This window comes from Plectrocnemia conspersa, unplaced genomic scaffold (genome assembly GCF_051122295.1).
Source record: "Plectrocnemia conspersa isolate PC_06_02 unplaced genomic scaffold, ASM5112229v1 ptg000009l, whole genome shotgun sequence".
NCBI classification, from domain to species: domain Eukaryota; kingdom Metazoa; phylum Arthropoda; class Insecta; order Trichoptera; family Polycentropodidae; genus Plectrocnemia; species Plectrocnemia conspersa.
In genome coordinates, this window is record NW_028277173.1 from 2,948,058 (window position 1) to 2,964,943 (window position 16,886).

Genomic DNA, 16,886 nt, shown 5'->3' on the forward strand with positions numbered 1-16,886 from the left:
TTTATTTATATTAAATAAAAATTATTTGAATACAATAAAATACTATTGTAGCTGCTTAATATGTTTATGATTAGTACCGTTCATAATATAATAGTTGTTTATATATAAATATTAGAGTGTTATACTTAAAATTATTTTAACTGCATTATTACAATTGATTATCTTAGCTAAGATACATTAACCAAAACTGATTCATTACCTATATTTAATTAAAATATTTTTAAGGAAGATTACTGCTTTTTAAATCGTTAAATATATTTTCTGTATTTTAGTGAAGTATATAGTCAAAATTTTGATTATTTTTTTTGCTATCTCTTGTATATTTTTTTATAGTTATTGATGTAACATATTTTACTTTTAATTTAAATATTGCATAAAGTATTAAGAATGGCTAAAAAGAAATGGTATGAAAAATTGATAGATGAAATACAAAATGATCCAAATAAGATGTGGAAATCAATAAAACAATTAATTAATCCAACTCAGAAAAACGACATAATAAAAATGGAAATAAATGGAAATATATATCAAGATCCTTATATAATAGCAGAAAAAATGAATACATATTACATTGAGAGCATAGAAGAAATTGTGAATTCAATACCTAGGCTTAGTAATTTAGTACAATATAATAATAAAGCAATAATTGTAAAATTTAGTAAATTTAAATCAGTATCATTAGATGAAATTCATAACATAATATGTAAATTTAAAAAAGGAACTAGTACTGATGAACTGGATATAAATAGAATTAAAGAAACATGGGAAATAATAGGAACTAAATTAAATTATTTAATAAATAAAGCACTCTCCTTAGGAGAAATGCCTGAAAATTTAAAGATTGCTACTATTGTACCTATACCTAAAATAAAAAATAGTAAAAAAGTTGAAGAAATGAGACCAATCAACATGCTACCGTGTATAGAAAAAATAATAGAAGAAGTAGTAATCAAACAATTAAAGGAATTTATTACTTCTCAAAACATAATATGTGAACAACAATCGGGATTCAGAGAAAAGCATTCCACTGAAACTGCATTACAAGTAGTGATAAATGATTGGCTGTTGGCTAAGGATACAAACAAAATCATTGGAGCAGTTTTCTTGGATTTCAAGAGAGCCTTCGAAACAATAGACAGAAAAATAATGTTAAAGAAATTGGAGAGTATAGGTATAAGTGATATAGTTTTAAGATGGTTTAATAATTACTTATATAAAATAAAACAAAAAGTTAAAATAAATAATGTATATTCTGAAGAGAAATTAGTGTCTTATGGAGTACCACAAGGGTCTAAATTGGGACCATTGTTATTTGTTTTGTATATTAATGATATAGTTAATAACGTGAAAAAATGTAAAATTCATCTATTTGCGGATGACACATTAATGTATTGCATAGGTGATAACATTAAAGAAATTGTAAATAATTTAAATAATGAATTAAGTATATTAGAAATATGGTTAAAGAATAATGTACTTAAATTAAATGAGAATAAAACTAAATGTATGTTTATTAATTATAAAAATGTGTTAGATAATAGTACCAAAATAGTAATAAATAACTCTAGTATAGAAATAGTGGATAATATAAAATATTTAAGAGTAATTGTTGATACAAAATTAAATTTTAAAGAACATTGTAATGACATATTAAAAAAAATTAGTAGAAAAATAGGTTTATTATCTAGATTAAGAAATATATTAAGTATAAATACAAAAAAAAAAATTTACAGTAGTATAATATTGCCCCATTTTAATTATTGTGCAACACTATTAAATATGTTAAATAAATTAGACAAACAAATGTTGCAAAAATTATAAAATAGGGCAATGAGAGTAATCTTAAATAAAAATAGATTAACTAATTGTAAAAGTATGATTGATAGATTAGAATGGTTGAATGTTCAAGAAATATTGAGTATGAATGTTTTAGTATTTATATATAAGTTAGAAAATAATATGTTACAAGAATATTTTAATAAGTATTTAATAAGAAATAAAGATGTACATAAATATAATACTAGAAATAGAGAAAATTTAAAGATAATTAAGTATAAGATAACGAGTACGGCTAGGGGAGTTATGTACGGAGGTTTTGATTTATATAATAGTCTTCCAAGAGAAATCCGAAACAGCAAAAATATAACGGGTTTCATAAATGGAATAAAAAAACACCTTCGTACATATAGAAATAAATTTTAATAGTAAGTCTTTATTATTGTATATTTTTATTTTTTATTTCTGTTATGTATTTTTTATATATTTTTTATATATGTTTACTAAATTTGTTAGATGTAAAGATTAGCTATTAAGCTAAATAAATTAATAAAATAAATAAATAAATAATAAAACAGACATCTACGTATCAACTCTACGATTTATTGATCATTTTACTAAAAATAAATTTCTTCGAAATTGTAAATAAAATCACTATTATATATAATTAAAAAAATCTAAACCTAGAACATAAATTACAGATTGATGCTTTTAATTGAATATATTTTAACTGCATATACTAAAAATAAAGGTCAGAATATATTTTTCTGTTTATCTTCATAGTTATAAATTTGTATTGTTCTAATCAACCAAATTCATTTAGAGTAAAATCCAATAATTTAAGTTACATCTAAATATTAGATGTTGTATCGTGAGTTTATTTTAAATTACACAAAAGTTTTCAGAATTATTTAGAAGCAACTGAACAATAGTTACAGCTAAATATTTCAAGTTCTATTAAAAGCTCTATAAATTGCACACACGCGAACATAAAATGTTAACTATCCAGTTAATTGCGGCCTAATCTCACGGAATTTCACCTTTTTGCCTAAGTACTTATATGTTCGTGTGTATGTGTATGTATTTTTATTTAATATTTGCCTTGAGACACGCTACCCACTTTGTTTCTAAAGATATTACATCATTGATAAACAGAGCTGTGGAATTTACTAAAAAATATTGACCTACAAAAATGGCTGAGAATTCATGTTTTTCACACAAAGTTTTCAAGATATTGATATATAGGGGATTGTAGCAGAATTCTCGCGAGCGGTTATCCATCAATGGTATATAACTTGTAGATGTTTTATATTCATGTTTATAAATTGGTATATTATTTTTGAATCATATTTATCAAAAGTTTAAAAAATATGAAGAAGCAATAACAGCTTAAAAAATAATTGTGTTGTGCACAGATTCAAGGAAAGGCATAAGAAAATTATCAATAGTCTATGTTGTATAAAATTTAACATCTCTTATTTCTCGGTTCACGACAAAGCGTTGCACATCCATTTATTGGCCGGAGGAAATTAATTCGTATACCGGCTGAAAACTCAAGGAACGGGATTTGTCATATCCATCGTTTGCGTCTAATTATTGCATTTAATTAGCATTAAATCCATCTTTCTGAATTTATTTATTTAAGATTTAATTGTATTTAATTTTCAATTTAAGCAAGAATTATTAGTTATTTTTAAATTAAAAAAACGGCCGCTTATTTTAAATTAATTTTAACCCTAAACAATTTTTTATGAGTAAATTTAATATTAATCACATATTAATTGTTTAGCTGTCGGCCCCTCACTGCCGTGAGGTACCGCAGCTATCTGATTTATTACTTGTCTCTGTATCAAATCAGAAAGAATCTATGAATTATTTTTCACATAGTCCTAATTAAAATAAGTGTTTACCTAGTATTCGAATGTATATAAATGTTGCCAGGCACGTTAGCAATAACGCCATCGAAAAATTTAATATAAAAGGACTTTTTACGGACAACGACGTGTTCGGAAGCACATGCTCCGGGCGAATTTCCCAAATGGAAAAAAATAATAAACGACCTCCAATCGTACAACATCTGCTTCCAGGACCTCTGGTGACCTAACCCAACGCAAGCAAATATTGTATCAGAGGCGAAACATATCAAGTTTCGAAAGTTGGAACCCTATCTCTGATACCTTTGACCCCTCTGTGATGAACTGAGCCCCGGAGGATTCCGTTTCGCCCCATCAATCAATGACCGTGCCGCGCTTTCGAACAACTGACCTTCGCGTTGGATATATAATAAAACCACTATCGCTGCAATCCCATTACCATAATACTCAGTAATAATCGGTAGATCTGGGAAATTCAGGCGGTGAAATTGTGTACTATGATGTTGTAGATATGGCAAATTCACGTCAAATAAAAAATGGTGATTTCTAAGCTCTGGCACTTATATTTATTAATATCTAGATATAAATCAACAATGAAACTGATTTGATTGACAATATAAGTTGAAAATAAAAAATACATAATAATTTAATAAACTTAAATAATTGCACATAAAAATTAAATTTATTAAAATTAAAATTTACAGGACATTGTTTCATAGTCTAAATATACGTAAGATTTAAACGTACGTGTTGAAAGTTTATATAGTTATTATCTTCGCATTTGATCGTCTGCCGTCTCGGCTTGTCTCTGATTTTTTTTATCTCAAATGAGTTAATTGACTAAACATATTGTCTCAAATCGTTTGATCGTCCGCTAATGCGATAAAGTGTCACATATTTTATACGCTTGATTCTAGATGCGGTTGATGGCGGGCCAATTTCATCACTTAATTATTCAATCAACAAAATATGTTCACGCTTTGAAGTAAAACTGTCAGGTTAAACTTTCAAATACCGTTAATGACAAAATCGGTTTTTATGCAAGATAGACGCATTGTCTATCTCGTATTTGTACGCACAAACAAATATACGCATTAACAAGTGTGTGTGAAATATAAAATTATTGCTCAATTGTAAAATTGAATATTCTCTTCTATTATTGCCCTTTTGTCTAGCGAGTTCATTTTTTGATAATATTTGAAATGGTCGTTTGAATGACCACACCGTTACCGAAAAGTCGATAAATGAAATAAAAAAAGACCAGAATAAGATGTAGAAAACAATAAAAATTAATGGAAATAAATATAATTTAGATTTAGGGTTTGAGAATCCTAAGGGTGTGACTTCGTAGCCAGTAAAATTCAGGGTGGAATCTAGTTAGAGTTATGACATTATATTTACATATATTGCGACAGACGATTAATGGCGAAATGTTTTGTCTGAGCGGTGGTGGAGAAGCTGACGCCGGGATGATGTCCGTGGGTGGTTCTCCTAGATCTTGTAGGTACCTGCAGCGAGCGTGTCTGGAGGCAGTTCACCTTACTGCGATGATCGTTTTCGGGAGTCTCAGGTCATATCTTTGCGTCTGTCGGTGAGGAGAATCTGCTGGTCTCTCCGAGTGTCTGCCTGAGTCTTCGAGTTCCTTTGGAATGTGCATTACTTACTAAATAATATAATTTAGTTCCTAGTATTTCCCATGTTTCTTAAATTATATTTGAGTGATCATCACTACTGGTTCCTGTTTTTAATTTACAATTTATATTGTGAATTTTTTCTAAAAATACTGATTTAAATTAACTAAATCTTACATTTAATGTTTCAATATTGCATTACACTAAATTATTAAACTTAGGTATTGAATTCACAAGACATGAATGATTTAGACCACATAAATAACACGAGTTTCCCCATTGTAATGCAATACGACCTTGAACAATGCCTATCGAGCGAATGTCGCTTTCTAAAAGCGTATACCTATTTCTATGTTCTAAGAAATGAGTACATCTATTGGCTGAATAATTTCTGCATGATTGTGATTAGTCAGCAAGCCAGGATACTTAAGCCTGTACTTCGATGAGGAAAAGGCAGTCATAAGCAGTTACTCGCAGACTTCGGCAGATACTCGAAGAGAGATTCAGATTCACCCCGCCTGACAGACACGAAGATACGACCTAAGATTCCCGAACACGATCATTGCAGCAAGAAACTTTCGCTGCAGGTACCTACAAGACCTTTGAGGATCTCCCACGGACATCATCCCGCTGCCAGCTTCTCCGCCACACCGAGAGAAAACGTCCCACAATTTTTCGTCTATGACAAAATATTTATTTATTATTTTATTAATTTATTTAGCTTAATAGCTAATCTTTACATCTAACAAATTTAGTAAACATATATAAAAATATATAAAAAATACATAACAGAAAGAAAAAATATACAATAATAAAGACTTAATATTATAATATTTTATTTCTATATGTACGAAGGTGTTTTTTTATTCCATTTATAAAACCCGTTATATTTTTGCTGTTTCGGATTTCTCTTGGAAGACTATTATATAAATTAAAACCTCCGTACATAATTCCCCTAGCCGTACTCGTTTTCTTATACTTAATTATTTTTAAATTTTCTTTATTTCTAGTATTATATTTATGTACATCTTTATTTCTTATTAAATACTTATTAAAATAGTGTGGTAACATATTATTTTCTAACTTATATATAAATACTAATAAATTCATACTCAATATTTCTTGAACATTCAACCATTCTAATCTATCAATCATACTTTTACAATTAGTTAATCTATTTTTATTTAAGATTACTCTCATTGCCCTATTTTGTAATTTTTGCAACATTTGTTTATCTAATTTATTCAACATATTTAAAAGTGTTGCACAATAATTAAAATGGGGCAATATTATACTATTGTAAATTAATTTTTTTGTATTTATACTTAATATATTTCTTAATCTAGATAATAAACCTATTTTTCTACTAATTTTTTTTAATATGTCATTACAATGTTCTTTAAAATTTAATTTTGTATCAACAATTACTCTTAAATATTTTATATTATCCACTATTTCTATACTAGAGTTATTTATTACTATTTTGGTACTATTATCTAACACATTTTTATAATTAATAAACATACATTTAGTTTTATTCTCATTTAATTTAAGTACATTATTCTTTAACCATATTTCTAATATACTTAATTCATTATTTAAATTATTTACAATTTCTTTAATGTTATCACCTATGCAATACATTAATGTGTCATCCGCAAATAGATGAATTTTACATTTTTTCACGTTATTAACTATATCATTAATATACAAAACAAATAACAATGGTCCCAATTTAGACCCTTGTGGTACTCCATAAGACACTAATTTCTCTTCAGAATATACATTATTTATTTTAACTTTTTGTTTTATTTTATATAAGTAATTATTAAACCATCTTAAAACTATATCACTTATACCTATACTCTCCAATTTCTTTAACATTATTTTTCTGTCTATTGTTTCGAAGGCTCTCTTGAAATCCAAGAAAACTGCTCCAATGATTTTGTTTGTATCCTTAGCCAACAGCCAATCATTTATCACTACTTGTAATGCAGTTTCAGTGGAATGCTTTTCTCTGAATCCCGATTGTTGTTCACATATTATGTTTTGAGAAGTAATAAATTCCTTTAATTGTTTGATTACTACTTCTTCTATTATTTTTTCTATACACGGTAGCATGTTGATTGGTCTCATTTCTTCAACTTTTTTACTATTTTTTATTTTAGGTATAGGTACAATAGTAGCAATCTTTAAATTTTCAGGCATTTCTCCTAATGAGAGTGCTTTATTTATTAAATAATTTAATTTAGTTCCTATTATTTCCCATGTTTCTTTAATTATATTTATATCTAGTTCATCAGTACTAGTTCCTTTTTTAAATTTACATATTATGTTATGAATTTCATCTAATGATACTGATTTAAATTTACTAAATTTTACAATTAATGTTTTATTATTATATTGTACTAAATTACTAATCCTTGGTATTGAATTTACAATTTCTTCTATGCTCTCAATGTAATATGTATTCATCTTTTCTGCCATTATATAAGGATCTTGATATATATTTCCATTAATTTCCATTTTTATTATGTCGTTTTTCTGAGTTGGATTAATTAATTGTTTTATTGATTTCCACATCTTATTTGGATCATTTTGTATTTCATCTATCAATTTTTCATACCATTTCTTTTTAGCCATTCTTAATACTTTGACTGCCATATTTCTACATTGTGTGTATGTTTTCCATTTTTCATTAAAGACTTTATATTCTATTTGTTCTGTTTTTAATATTTGAAAAATTTTGTATGACTCATCTCTTTTCTTTATAGCATTTTTAACATCATCATTAAACCACGGTTTTGGGTTGTAACGATATTCCTTTTTAAAATTATATTGACTTTTTGTTTTACAATCTACTATATTCTTATAAATTTTGTTCCATATCCTATTAACATCCATATTATCTACATTCCAGTCACATTTTTGTAATTCTAATCTTAATTTATTAAAATTAATTTTTTTAATTATATCAATTTTTTTTGTTTTTTTAAACTTAAGTTCATTATGTTTTTCTATATAAATATATACAATTGAATGGTCAGTTATTCTTGGAGTTGATTTTACTTCACAATAAATTTTTTTGTTGTTGGTAAATACTAAATCTATTAATGTGCTCGATCTATTATTAGTCCTTGTATTTTCTTTGACACATTGTCTTAAACCAAATATATTTGATATTTTTTCTAATTTTGCTGTGTAAAAATCTTCACATTTGTTCCAATTAAAATTCCAATCTCCAATTAAAACAGTATCCAAAATTTGATCAAAACTCCATTCTGCAATATTATTTATAAATTCTATGAACAAATTCGGATTACTATTTGGAGATCTGTATGCTATACATAATATTATGGGAATTTTTTCAATAAAAATCTTAACTGTGATAGACCAGTATGTCTTATCTTGATTATTTTTAAATATAGTATTGAATTTTATATCATTTCTAATATACAGTATAACACCTCCTGTATGTCTGGAATTAGAATCACATCTAATTATATTATAATTGCCAATATTTAGTTCAAATTCTTCAATGTCATTTGTGATATGGGCTTCAGTTAACCCTAAAAATATTGGATATTCCTTTTCAGTAATTAATTCTATTTCCTCTTTATGTTTTAAATAACCTTGTGCATTGATTAATATCCCAGTTACTGATTCTTGTTTCCCATATGAACTTGATTTTTTTAATTGCTATACTATATTATATTGTATTTTATTATAGTAATTTTGCTCGTATCTTTTATAAATTGAACAATTTCTATCCATGGAGTTGTGTTCCACATTCAAATTAAGATTTAGTAATTTATTTGCTCTACAGCAATTCACACAGTTTTCTTTTTTGTTGCATTGATTTATTAAATGTTCTTCCGAACCACATTTTATACAATTTTTTTTATTTTTACATTCACTGGCTTTGTGATTATAACCATAACAGTTATAACAACGGTATATGAATATGTCTTCATATACTTTACACCTATCCCATTCAATATTTAATTTGCCTACATCCATTATATTTTTAAATGTCGTAACATCTACTTCAATAATAGCATCATACTTATTAAATTTGTTTTTTTTAATATGTTTTACTTCTAAATAGCATTTGTTTTCTTCTACACATGTGTTTTGTTTCATTATACACTTTTTTAGTTGATCATATTTTAATTCTTCAGAAATTCCAATTATTTTTATTTTTGGTTTCTTTAAATTTCCTACTTTTATATTATATTTATCTCCTAGTTTTTTTACTGCATCTGTCGTAATTTTCGATGCATCTTCTTTACTATCACATGTAATTATTATACCTCCTTTGCTTATTGGTCTTATATTTTGTATTCCAACTTCTAATTCTGTTGGTTTAATTACATTTTTACAATCCTTTTTTGTCTGCTCTATATTTTGCAAATTTTTAGGTATAATTATCGCAATATCTTTTCCTTTTTTTACGATTTCCGAATAATGTTTCTTTTGCATTTTATTTTTAATAATGTTGTTATTTAAATTTAGTTTATCCTTTATATTATAAACATCTTTTCTAACTTCATTTAATAACTCAAATATTGAGTTATTATTTTCATTTTTATTATTTACATCGTCCCTATTATTTTTTAACACATCTAATAAATGTTTATACATAATATCAAATGTATTAGTTATAATGGTTTTTTTTTCTTTTGATAGAATATTACCATTTGATAATAATACATTTAATTTTGTTTTTAATTCATCCATTTCTTTTATTCTGTTTTCTGGCGTAATTACGCCCGCTATATTCACGCCGCTATCGGCCATTTTTTTTTTATGTAACAATACTAATTATTTCTATCTTATACTATTTATATATTATATTAATCAATCTATTTATACTATTTATTAAATTGTGCTACTTACGCGCAAATATCTGCCGGTTTTCACCTCCAAAGGGGTTGGTTACCACAATCTTGGCTAATTGCACGGCAGACACATGCACATACGATGAACACAAACACTAAAAACAAACTGTATATAATAATATAATGTAATAAAACTGCTACTAGGTTCGATCAAGCGTCTCACTGGCTACGAAGTAACACCCCTAGGGTTGTATTATATTTCCCTACTTCAAAGAAAAGACAATGTTGCAAAAAATACAAAATAGGGCGATGAGAGTATCAGATGAGCATAGATTTAATACTAAAAATAGAGATAATTTAAAGATATATAGGTATAAGAAAATGAGTACGGCCAGGGGAATATTGTACGGAGGTGTGAATTTATATGAAGTAGTTATGTTTATGTTATATGTTATATTTGTTTATTGTACAAATAAATAGCTGTATTAGTTAAATAAATTTTTGTAACCGTGACTACTGAACTATGAGGTCTTGCATTATCATTAAAAAATATTTTCCTGGGTATGTTTACCAACATCGGATGTTTTATCGTTATTTGTTATATTCAGTTTATATTTTCCTTATTTGTAATGGCCGACGATCAACAATTAATTCCCAAAGAATACCTCCATACTGTCACCATATCATTTTCAAGTGCAGATTTAGTTTCTAAGCATATTTTCTCATTATTTTTCTGAAATCTATTTATCTTTGCAAGTTATGGTTCTTTTAAATAACGTTTTGCTATTTTTTTTAAGATTGCTGAAATGCTGTTTTTGTCTTACATTCAGTTCGTGCGGTACCTATTTTATCATTTTTTTAGATTTCACCTATACCATAAAGATGTAAAACGGTTGAATAAAAAAAACTTTTAATTCTGCTCTTTTATAGAAACAGCAGATCGAGGATTTCAAAATTTAATATCACAATTCTAAAAAAATTCAAACCAGTTCTCTGACTAACAGTACTCTCGTCAAATATAAAATTTGTTAGTTTGAACTCGTACAAAAAATAATATGTCAATCTTTTGTGACGTATTTATATCATAAGTAATTAGTACACTTAACTGCATAAGCCTAGATCTCCTAAAAACACAGATAAAAAATAATTTATTAAATCATATTTTTAATAAAAATTTACGTATGCGTTTCTGTGTTGTATTTTAATATCTTAAGATTTATTTGGCATTTTTATAACAGTTTAATATTCGTAAAAATGTTGCGTCTGTTATTTATTTTCTAAAACAACATACAGCATGTCGTCTACAAATCAGATCTGTCTTATCATGAGACGGTAAAATCATAATAATATTGTAATTAATATACGTATGTTATAACAATGGATTATTTGTATAATTGACGTATATGTAGAAAGCAGAAAATAGTGATAATACATAATTAATAATATAATACCTGTATTTAAATACTGAATCTTCTATACCAATTAATATTAATAAAAAAAAACACGCATTTGTCAGTGTTATAAATTTATAAATTACTGTATTTTTAATCTCAATATTAATATTCATTTGTTGATTGTTAATATTTTATTGCAACGTGACAAGCATTATCAGTGTGAAAACAATTTAACAACTCCTAAATAATTAGTAAGACACTAGACTAAAATTAAGGTTTGTAAATCAATCACATATATACTATTACTATAGCTTAAAATCAATTTAATTTTAATTACTTTTCATGAGGTTAAAAAATCTAGTTTTTTGATGATCAATCAGAATTATAATTAAATAATAAATTAAAAAACAATAGGGTTCAGATGAGATTCGAACCCAGATCTTTCAAATATTATTCACTGACTAATATAATACTTAAAAATATTTTGTAAAAATCTGTATGATTATAATTATTTTAAATACAATATTGTATTACTAGAAAAAATACTTTGAATAGAGTTATGATTTTAACTTTATGCTCTATTATTAACTATAGAAATTGCTCTATTTTTTATAGTAAAAGTCAAGTTTACTCAAGTGTAAATAATATATAATCTGTAATAGTTAATTTGTAGCTCCATTTATGTTTATGAAATACGCAAGTTTCGGGTTTTACTCGTTACACGTCCGACAGACAATCACTCGAATAGTGAAATTCCATCTAAACGAAACGTTTTGTAGACTAGTCATGGTTAACCGCCGACTGCCGAACGACGGCTAACGATCAAACTTAACTTACCTCAGTGACCTTTTCAATTCGGACCGACTGCGGGGTCATTATTGGCCCCGAGCGACTAACGAACGTACTTCCGTTTAATACGATTTTCTCTTATTTTCACTCCAGATTATATCTATAATCTTTTATTTTTTATTGTTACAGACGATACCTCGACGCTGATTTATTTCTATGGACCAGTTGCAATTTTGCTGGCGAGCAACTTTGTCTTTTTCGGCATGACATTCTGGATCATCAAGAAAAGCAACAACGTGGACGCTAACATGAACGGAAACACTACTTTTATCCCCAACTCATCTTCGACTGATTTGCGCACTGGCTATAGAGATAGAACGCTTAAGCTTAAAAGACTGTAAGTATTGTTAAATTTATTATTAAAATAATTATAAAAAAATCTGTAACAAAAAAATATTTTTTGATGACCTTGTCTATGTACTGTCTGTTGATGACTGAATTAACAATATCAAAAATGCACAATTTCTTATGATCTGAATTTTTTTGTTTTTTTTTTATCAAAATTTGTATTTGAAAGATTATTTTTTTTATAATTATAATATCATAATGTATATTTTTACATGTGTACTAATGATATTTTAGCTTGCTCAATTACGGCTTCAAATAATAAATATCACCATCATCGATTGCTTTAGTATTAACTATATAACTACTAGGCGTAACTCGACAATACTCTCGAAACCCTTCCAATCATCATTATTATAGTCAGAGACAATCTTGAGTATAACTTCGATCTTGTCCTTCGATGTAAAAAAACACATAAAGAAGATCTGATGGTAAAGCTTAAATGCATTCCACATATTATATTATTAGCATTAGCCTAAATTAATATATAAAACTGGCGGTATCATTCGGCTGGTAGTGCAAAGCGTTTGTGATTTCAATAAATTTAAAATCATGTTTGTGACGTATAAATAGTTAAAAACTGTCATCCAAGATATAGTTACACTGATACAATTCCAATGCATGTATCTAGGGTTGAGATTTCAGGTATAAATTACCGTTTTCTAAGTCCATACATAGCTTCAAGATCGCAACGGGATAACTTACATCCATGGTTATTATACCCTGCGATGATTAGTATCTATTTTTAGGGTAAATTTGCTTTGTAGCGGATTCTAGTGTTTTAGTGACTATGATTAATCAATTACTTCTTCAGTTTTTTATTGGATTCCATAAAAAAAATATGGCAATGTAAGTTATCATCATGGCGATTTCCTTTGATTCGAATCACCGCCTGCAAATGTCTGCAGTGGACATGGTATCTGAGGAAGGCTCTTCAGGCTATCTGTACTACATAATCCATTTTTCGAATCTTATTCCTATTAACATTATTTCTTCGAGAGCAATGTTGTGATCTTTTCTGGTAAGGTGTTTTTTTATGGTAGAAAATAGAAGCGGCAAAAAGCCATCTAACATATATAATACAAGTAAAACACACAAACGCACAATATAGCGTCTCATAAAAAATCGAGAGAGCAGAATTTGCATTGATGCACTAATCCATACCTGAAAATACATTATTTAATAAATTTAAATCGAATATAAAGTATTAAAAATGCATGTTTTTATTACATAAAATATAAATTAAGATAACGGATCAGTATTTCATCTGATCCTTTCAATGTATTTTTTTTGCTCGCATTATAACAAGTGCTATGGATATGTATTAATAAATTCTGTATCACATTATATAGCATAAAATATATTATATAAGTAAAAGGGAGCTTACGTCTATTATTATACTAAGCTTAGATATAATAATAACATGTGATTTATTTTGCATTATACATAGTATAAAAGCACATTTAATACGATTGCCTAAAATTACATTGAATATATTGTTTTAACTAACAAAAACAGATTAACCTCGATAGATCAACCCAAAAAGGGCATAGCAATTCATCATCAGAGATAAGTGCACAAACCATCGCGGTAATTCCAAACTTTTTCTTTGCCCCGAATCGATTTTATCAATCGGTACAATTGCGTGATGTTATCTTATATCATGATGGTTTTCCATTAAAACTTCTCCCAAGTTCGCGGGACAGGACCCTAAGGGGAAAATCTACCCCAACCCCTCCGACAAAGGCCACCTGCCCACGGACGACCCTTTCATGCATGACCTATATACATACAAAAAAGCGAAAAATGTCGAGCGTGTATGGGGCGCTTCATACACATTAAAAAATGAGAGACAGCGTATGAGCGGTAAATATTTTATATTTGCACGGAAAATATTTCATTCTTTCGATTTTGAGAATTTAGTATTGTAACGTGTATGCAATATGAGGCACTGAATTTTTAATTTAATTTTAATACGCTGTGTTATGTATATGTATCATATGATATAAATTGCATTCCTTAATAAATATTTGTAAGAAAATATTAATTTTATTTATTATATAAAATCGTAAAGTCTATTAAATTTAAGCTCGACATACTTAGAAAGTATATTGGGGGTATTTCATTGATGTGTGGGGGCCGATTTATTTGGCCACAAAATAGGCGGCAACTCTGACAACGTGGCGGTTGCGGGAGCAAATCATTTCTCTTGTGACCGCAACGAGAGTATGACGGCCGTAAGGGTTTTGTTCATGAGCTTTTATATTATTCGAGATAATAGTAATGTAACTATCACTTATATCATTCAATAAACAATTACTGCAGCTGCCCAAATGTGTCTAATCAACACTCGTCCATCAAAAATTAAAAGTTATAGTTAATGAAATATAAACCAATTAAAAAAATACAGATGCCTTGAAGTTTTACTCTACATCATTTTTATTAGGAACAAAATAACTAAAAAGTTTAATTGCCAAAGTTAATTATAAATTTTTGTATAGCAGCTATAAGTTTTATTTTATTAAAATATAGTGACCTAATTATGAAAATGAGAACACTTTTACATTTATTATGGAAAGTTGCTTTGATATTGTTTTCGCTTGTAATTTAAATGTAATATAAACTTGTATAGTATAAATTAAAATATATAATTAAAACAAACAAAGTTATTCCATAACATTATATTATTTTATTAAACAATATTTATTATACGAAAAGTTCAAAGTCTAATTCATAAATAAAATTTGATAATCTAAATAATTGTGTTATAATATTTTTTAATTTATTAATATAAAGAAGTTTTGTTTTAAAATACACTTTTGTTGAATGAGTAAATTGGGAATAAAACAGTATTATTTATTATATTAAATTAATTATTTAGTCCGATAGACCGGTGATATAGTAGGTGACTTAAATCTGAAAGACCTGGGTTTAAATTGCATATGAAACTTTGTGTTTTTTAATTTTGATTACACCTGAGAGATCATAATTAGTGATGATAATTATAGTAATATATAATTTTAATTTCGATCAATTATTACAGATTACGTTTTCATAGATTTTGCTAATTTCATGTCGAACATCTTAGGTAAAAAAAACTGTATTTGTTCACAAAGATGCACAGAATTGTGATATTACATTGTTTGACAAAATACTACAATATTTTTTAAATAAATTAAGCCCAGTCTTAATCTAACCCAATGCAACTTAAAAGGTTAAGGTTAGTACTACTTATTCTATTTTCTGTTTAAAAATCCAAACGTAGTCAAAATAAATTAAGCAAAATTAATTTGTGTATTATGCAAACACCAATTTTAATGGTTATTGTAAACCGATGAATTTACGGATTAATCTTATATAACACACGATCTATCATTTTTGACTTTAAGGAAATTATTTTCCGTAATTTTTAATTTAATAAGTAGCTACGTATATGCATTATATATGTATGTATTCAGTCCTCAATTCTCATATGTACACATTAAGTGGACCTTATCTCACGGTGTATAATGTAGGATTAATTTTAATTGAACTGTCAAAGGACCATTTTGCCCCAGGACACGTACGCTACATTTTCAATCACGTTTTCAATTTTGAATCTATTTAATATTTTTATTATTATTCAATATTATACAGTAGCACTCTAATAACACAAAAACGTGTCGTGTACGCTTTATCTAAAGCTTCAATATATTTTTTTTCCAACCGTACTATGAACATCAATCAAACTATGACGAGGGTCGAACAGTAAGACAATGGAAAAATCGAGACCTACATCCAATCATACCATCACACAAAACCTTAAATTGGAAGACACTAAAAAAACGTTGATCAATCAATAGTTAGCTTTCAAAATAAAGTAATATGCGGAAATGTGGCTTCTCCTCAAATGTAGCGTTAATAGGAAGGAAAACAGGAAGACAGGGAAAGGAAACGTAATTGTCAGGAAGCATTAGCCTTAGAGCCACCGAGAGCCGGAATCTAGTGCTATTACAAGCCCACTTGCTGGATTTATAGTTTTCTCGGGATTTAACTATTATTATATTTCTGCAAAAGGGACATGTGAAATATTAACATATTATCGTCAGATTATAATGTATGTAACGGTATTGCTGTGATAAATTTACTATCATTATTAATTAGTAGTTGAAAATCTATACCGTAATTATTGATTAT

The 16,886-nt window shown here is 27.3% G+C and overlaps 1 protein-coding gene across 1 annotated transcript in view; it reads left to right on the top strand.

The window, feature by feature from the left end:
• The window catches only part of LOC148231557 (G protein-coupled receptor Mth2-like), a 254,151-nt gene that overhangs the window by 176,493 nt on the left and 60,772 nt on the right, over positions 1-16,886 (top strand). Inside the window, exon 7 of the mRNA XM_088192896.1 lies at positions 12,495-12,702. Coding sequence (XP_088049022.1) covers positions 12,495-12,702 — 208 coding nt within the window. The remainder of the gene's footprint in view (positions 1-12,494; positions 12,703-16,886) is intronic.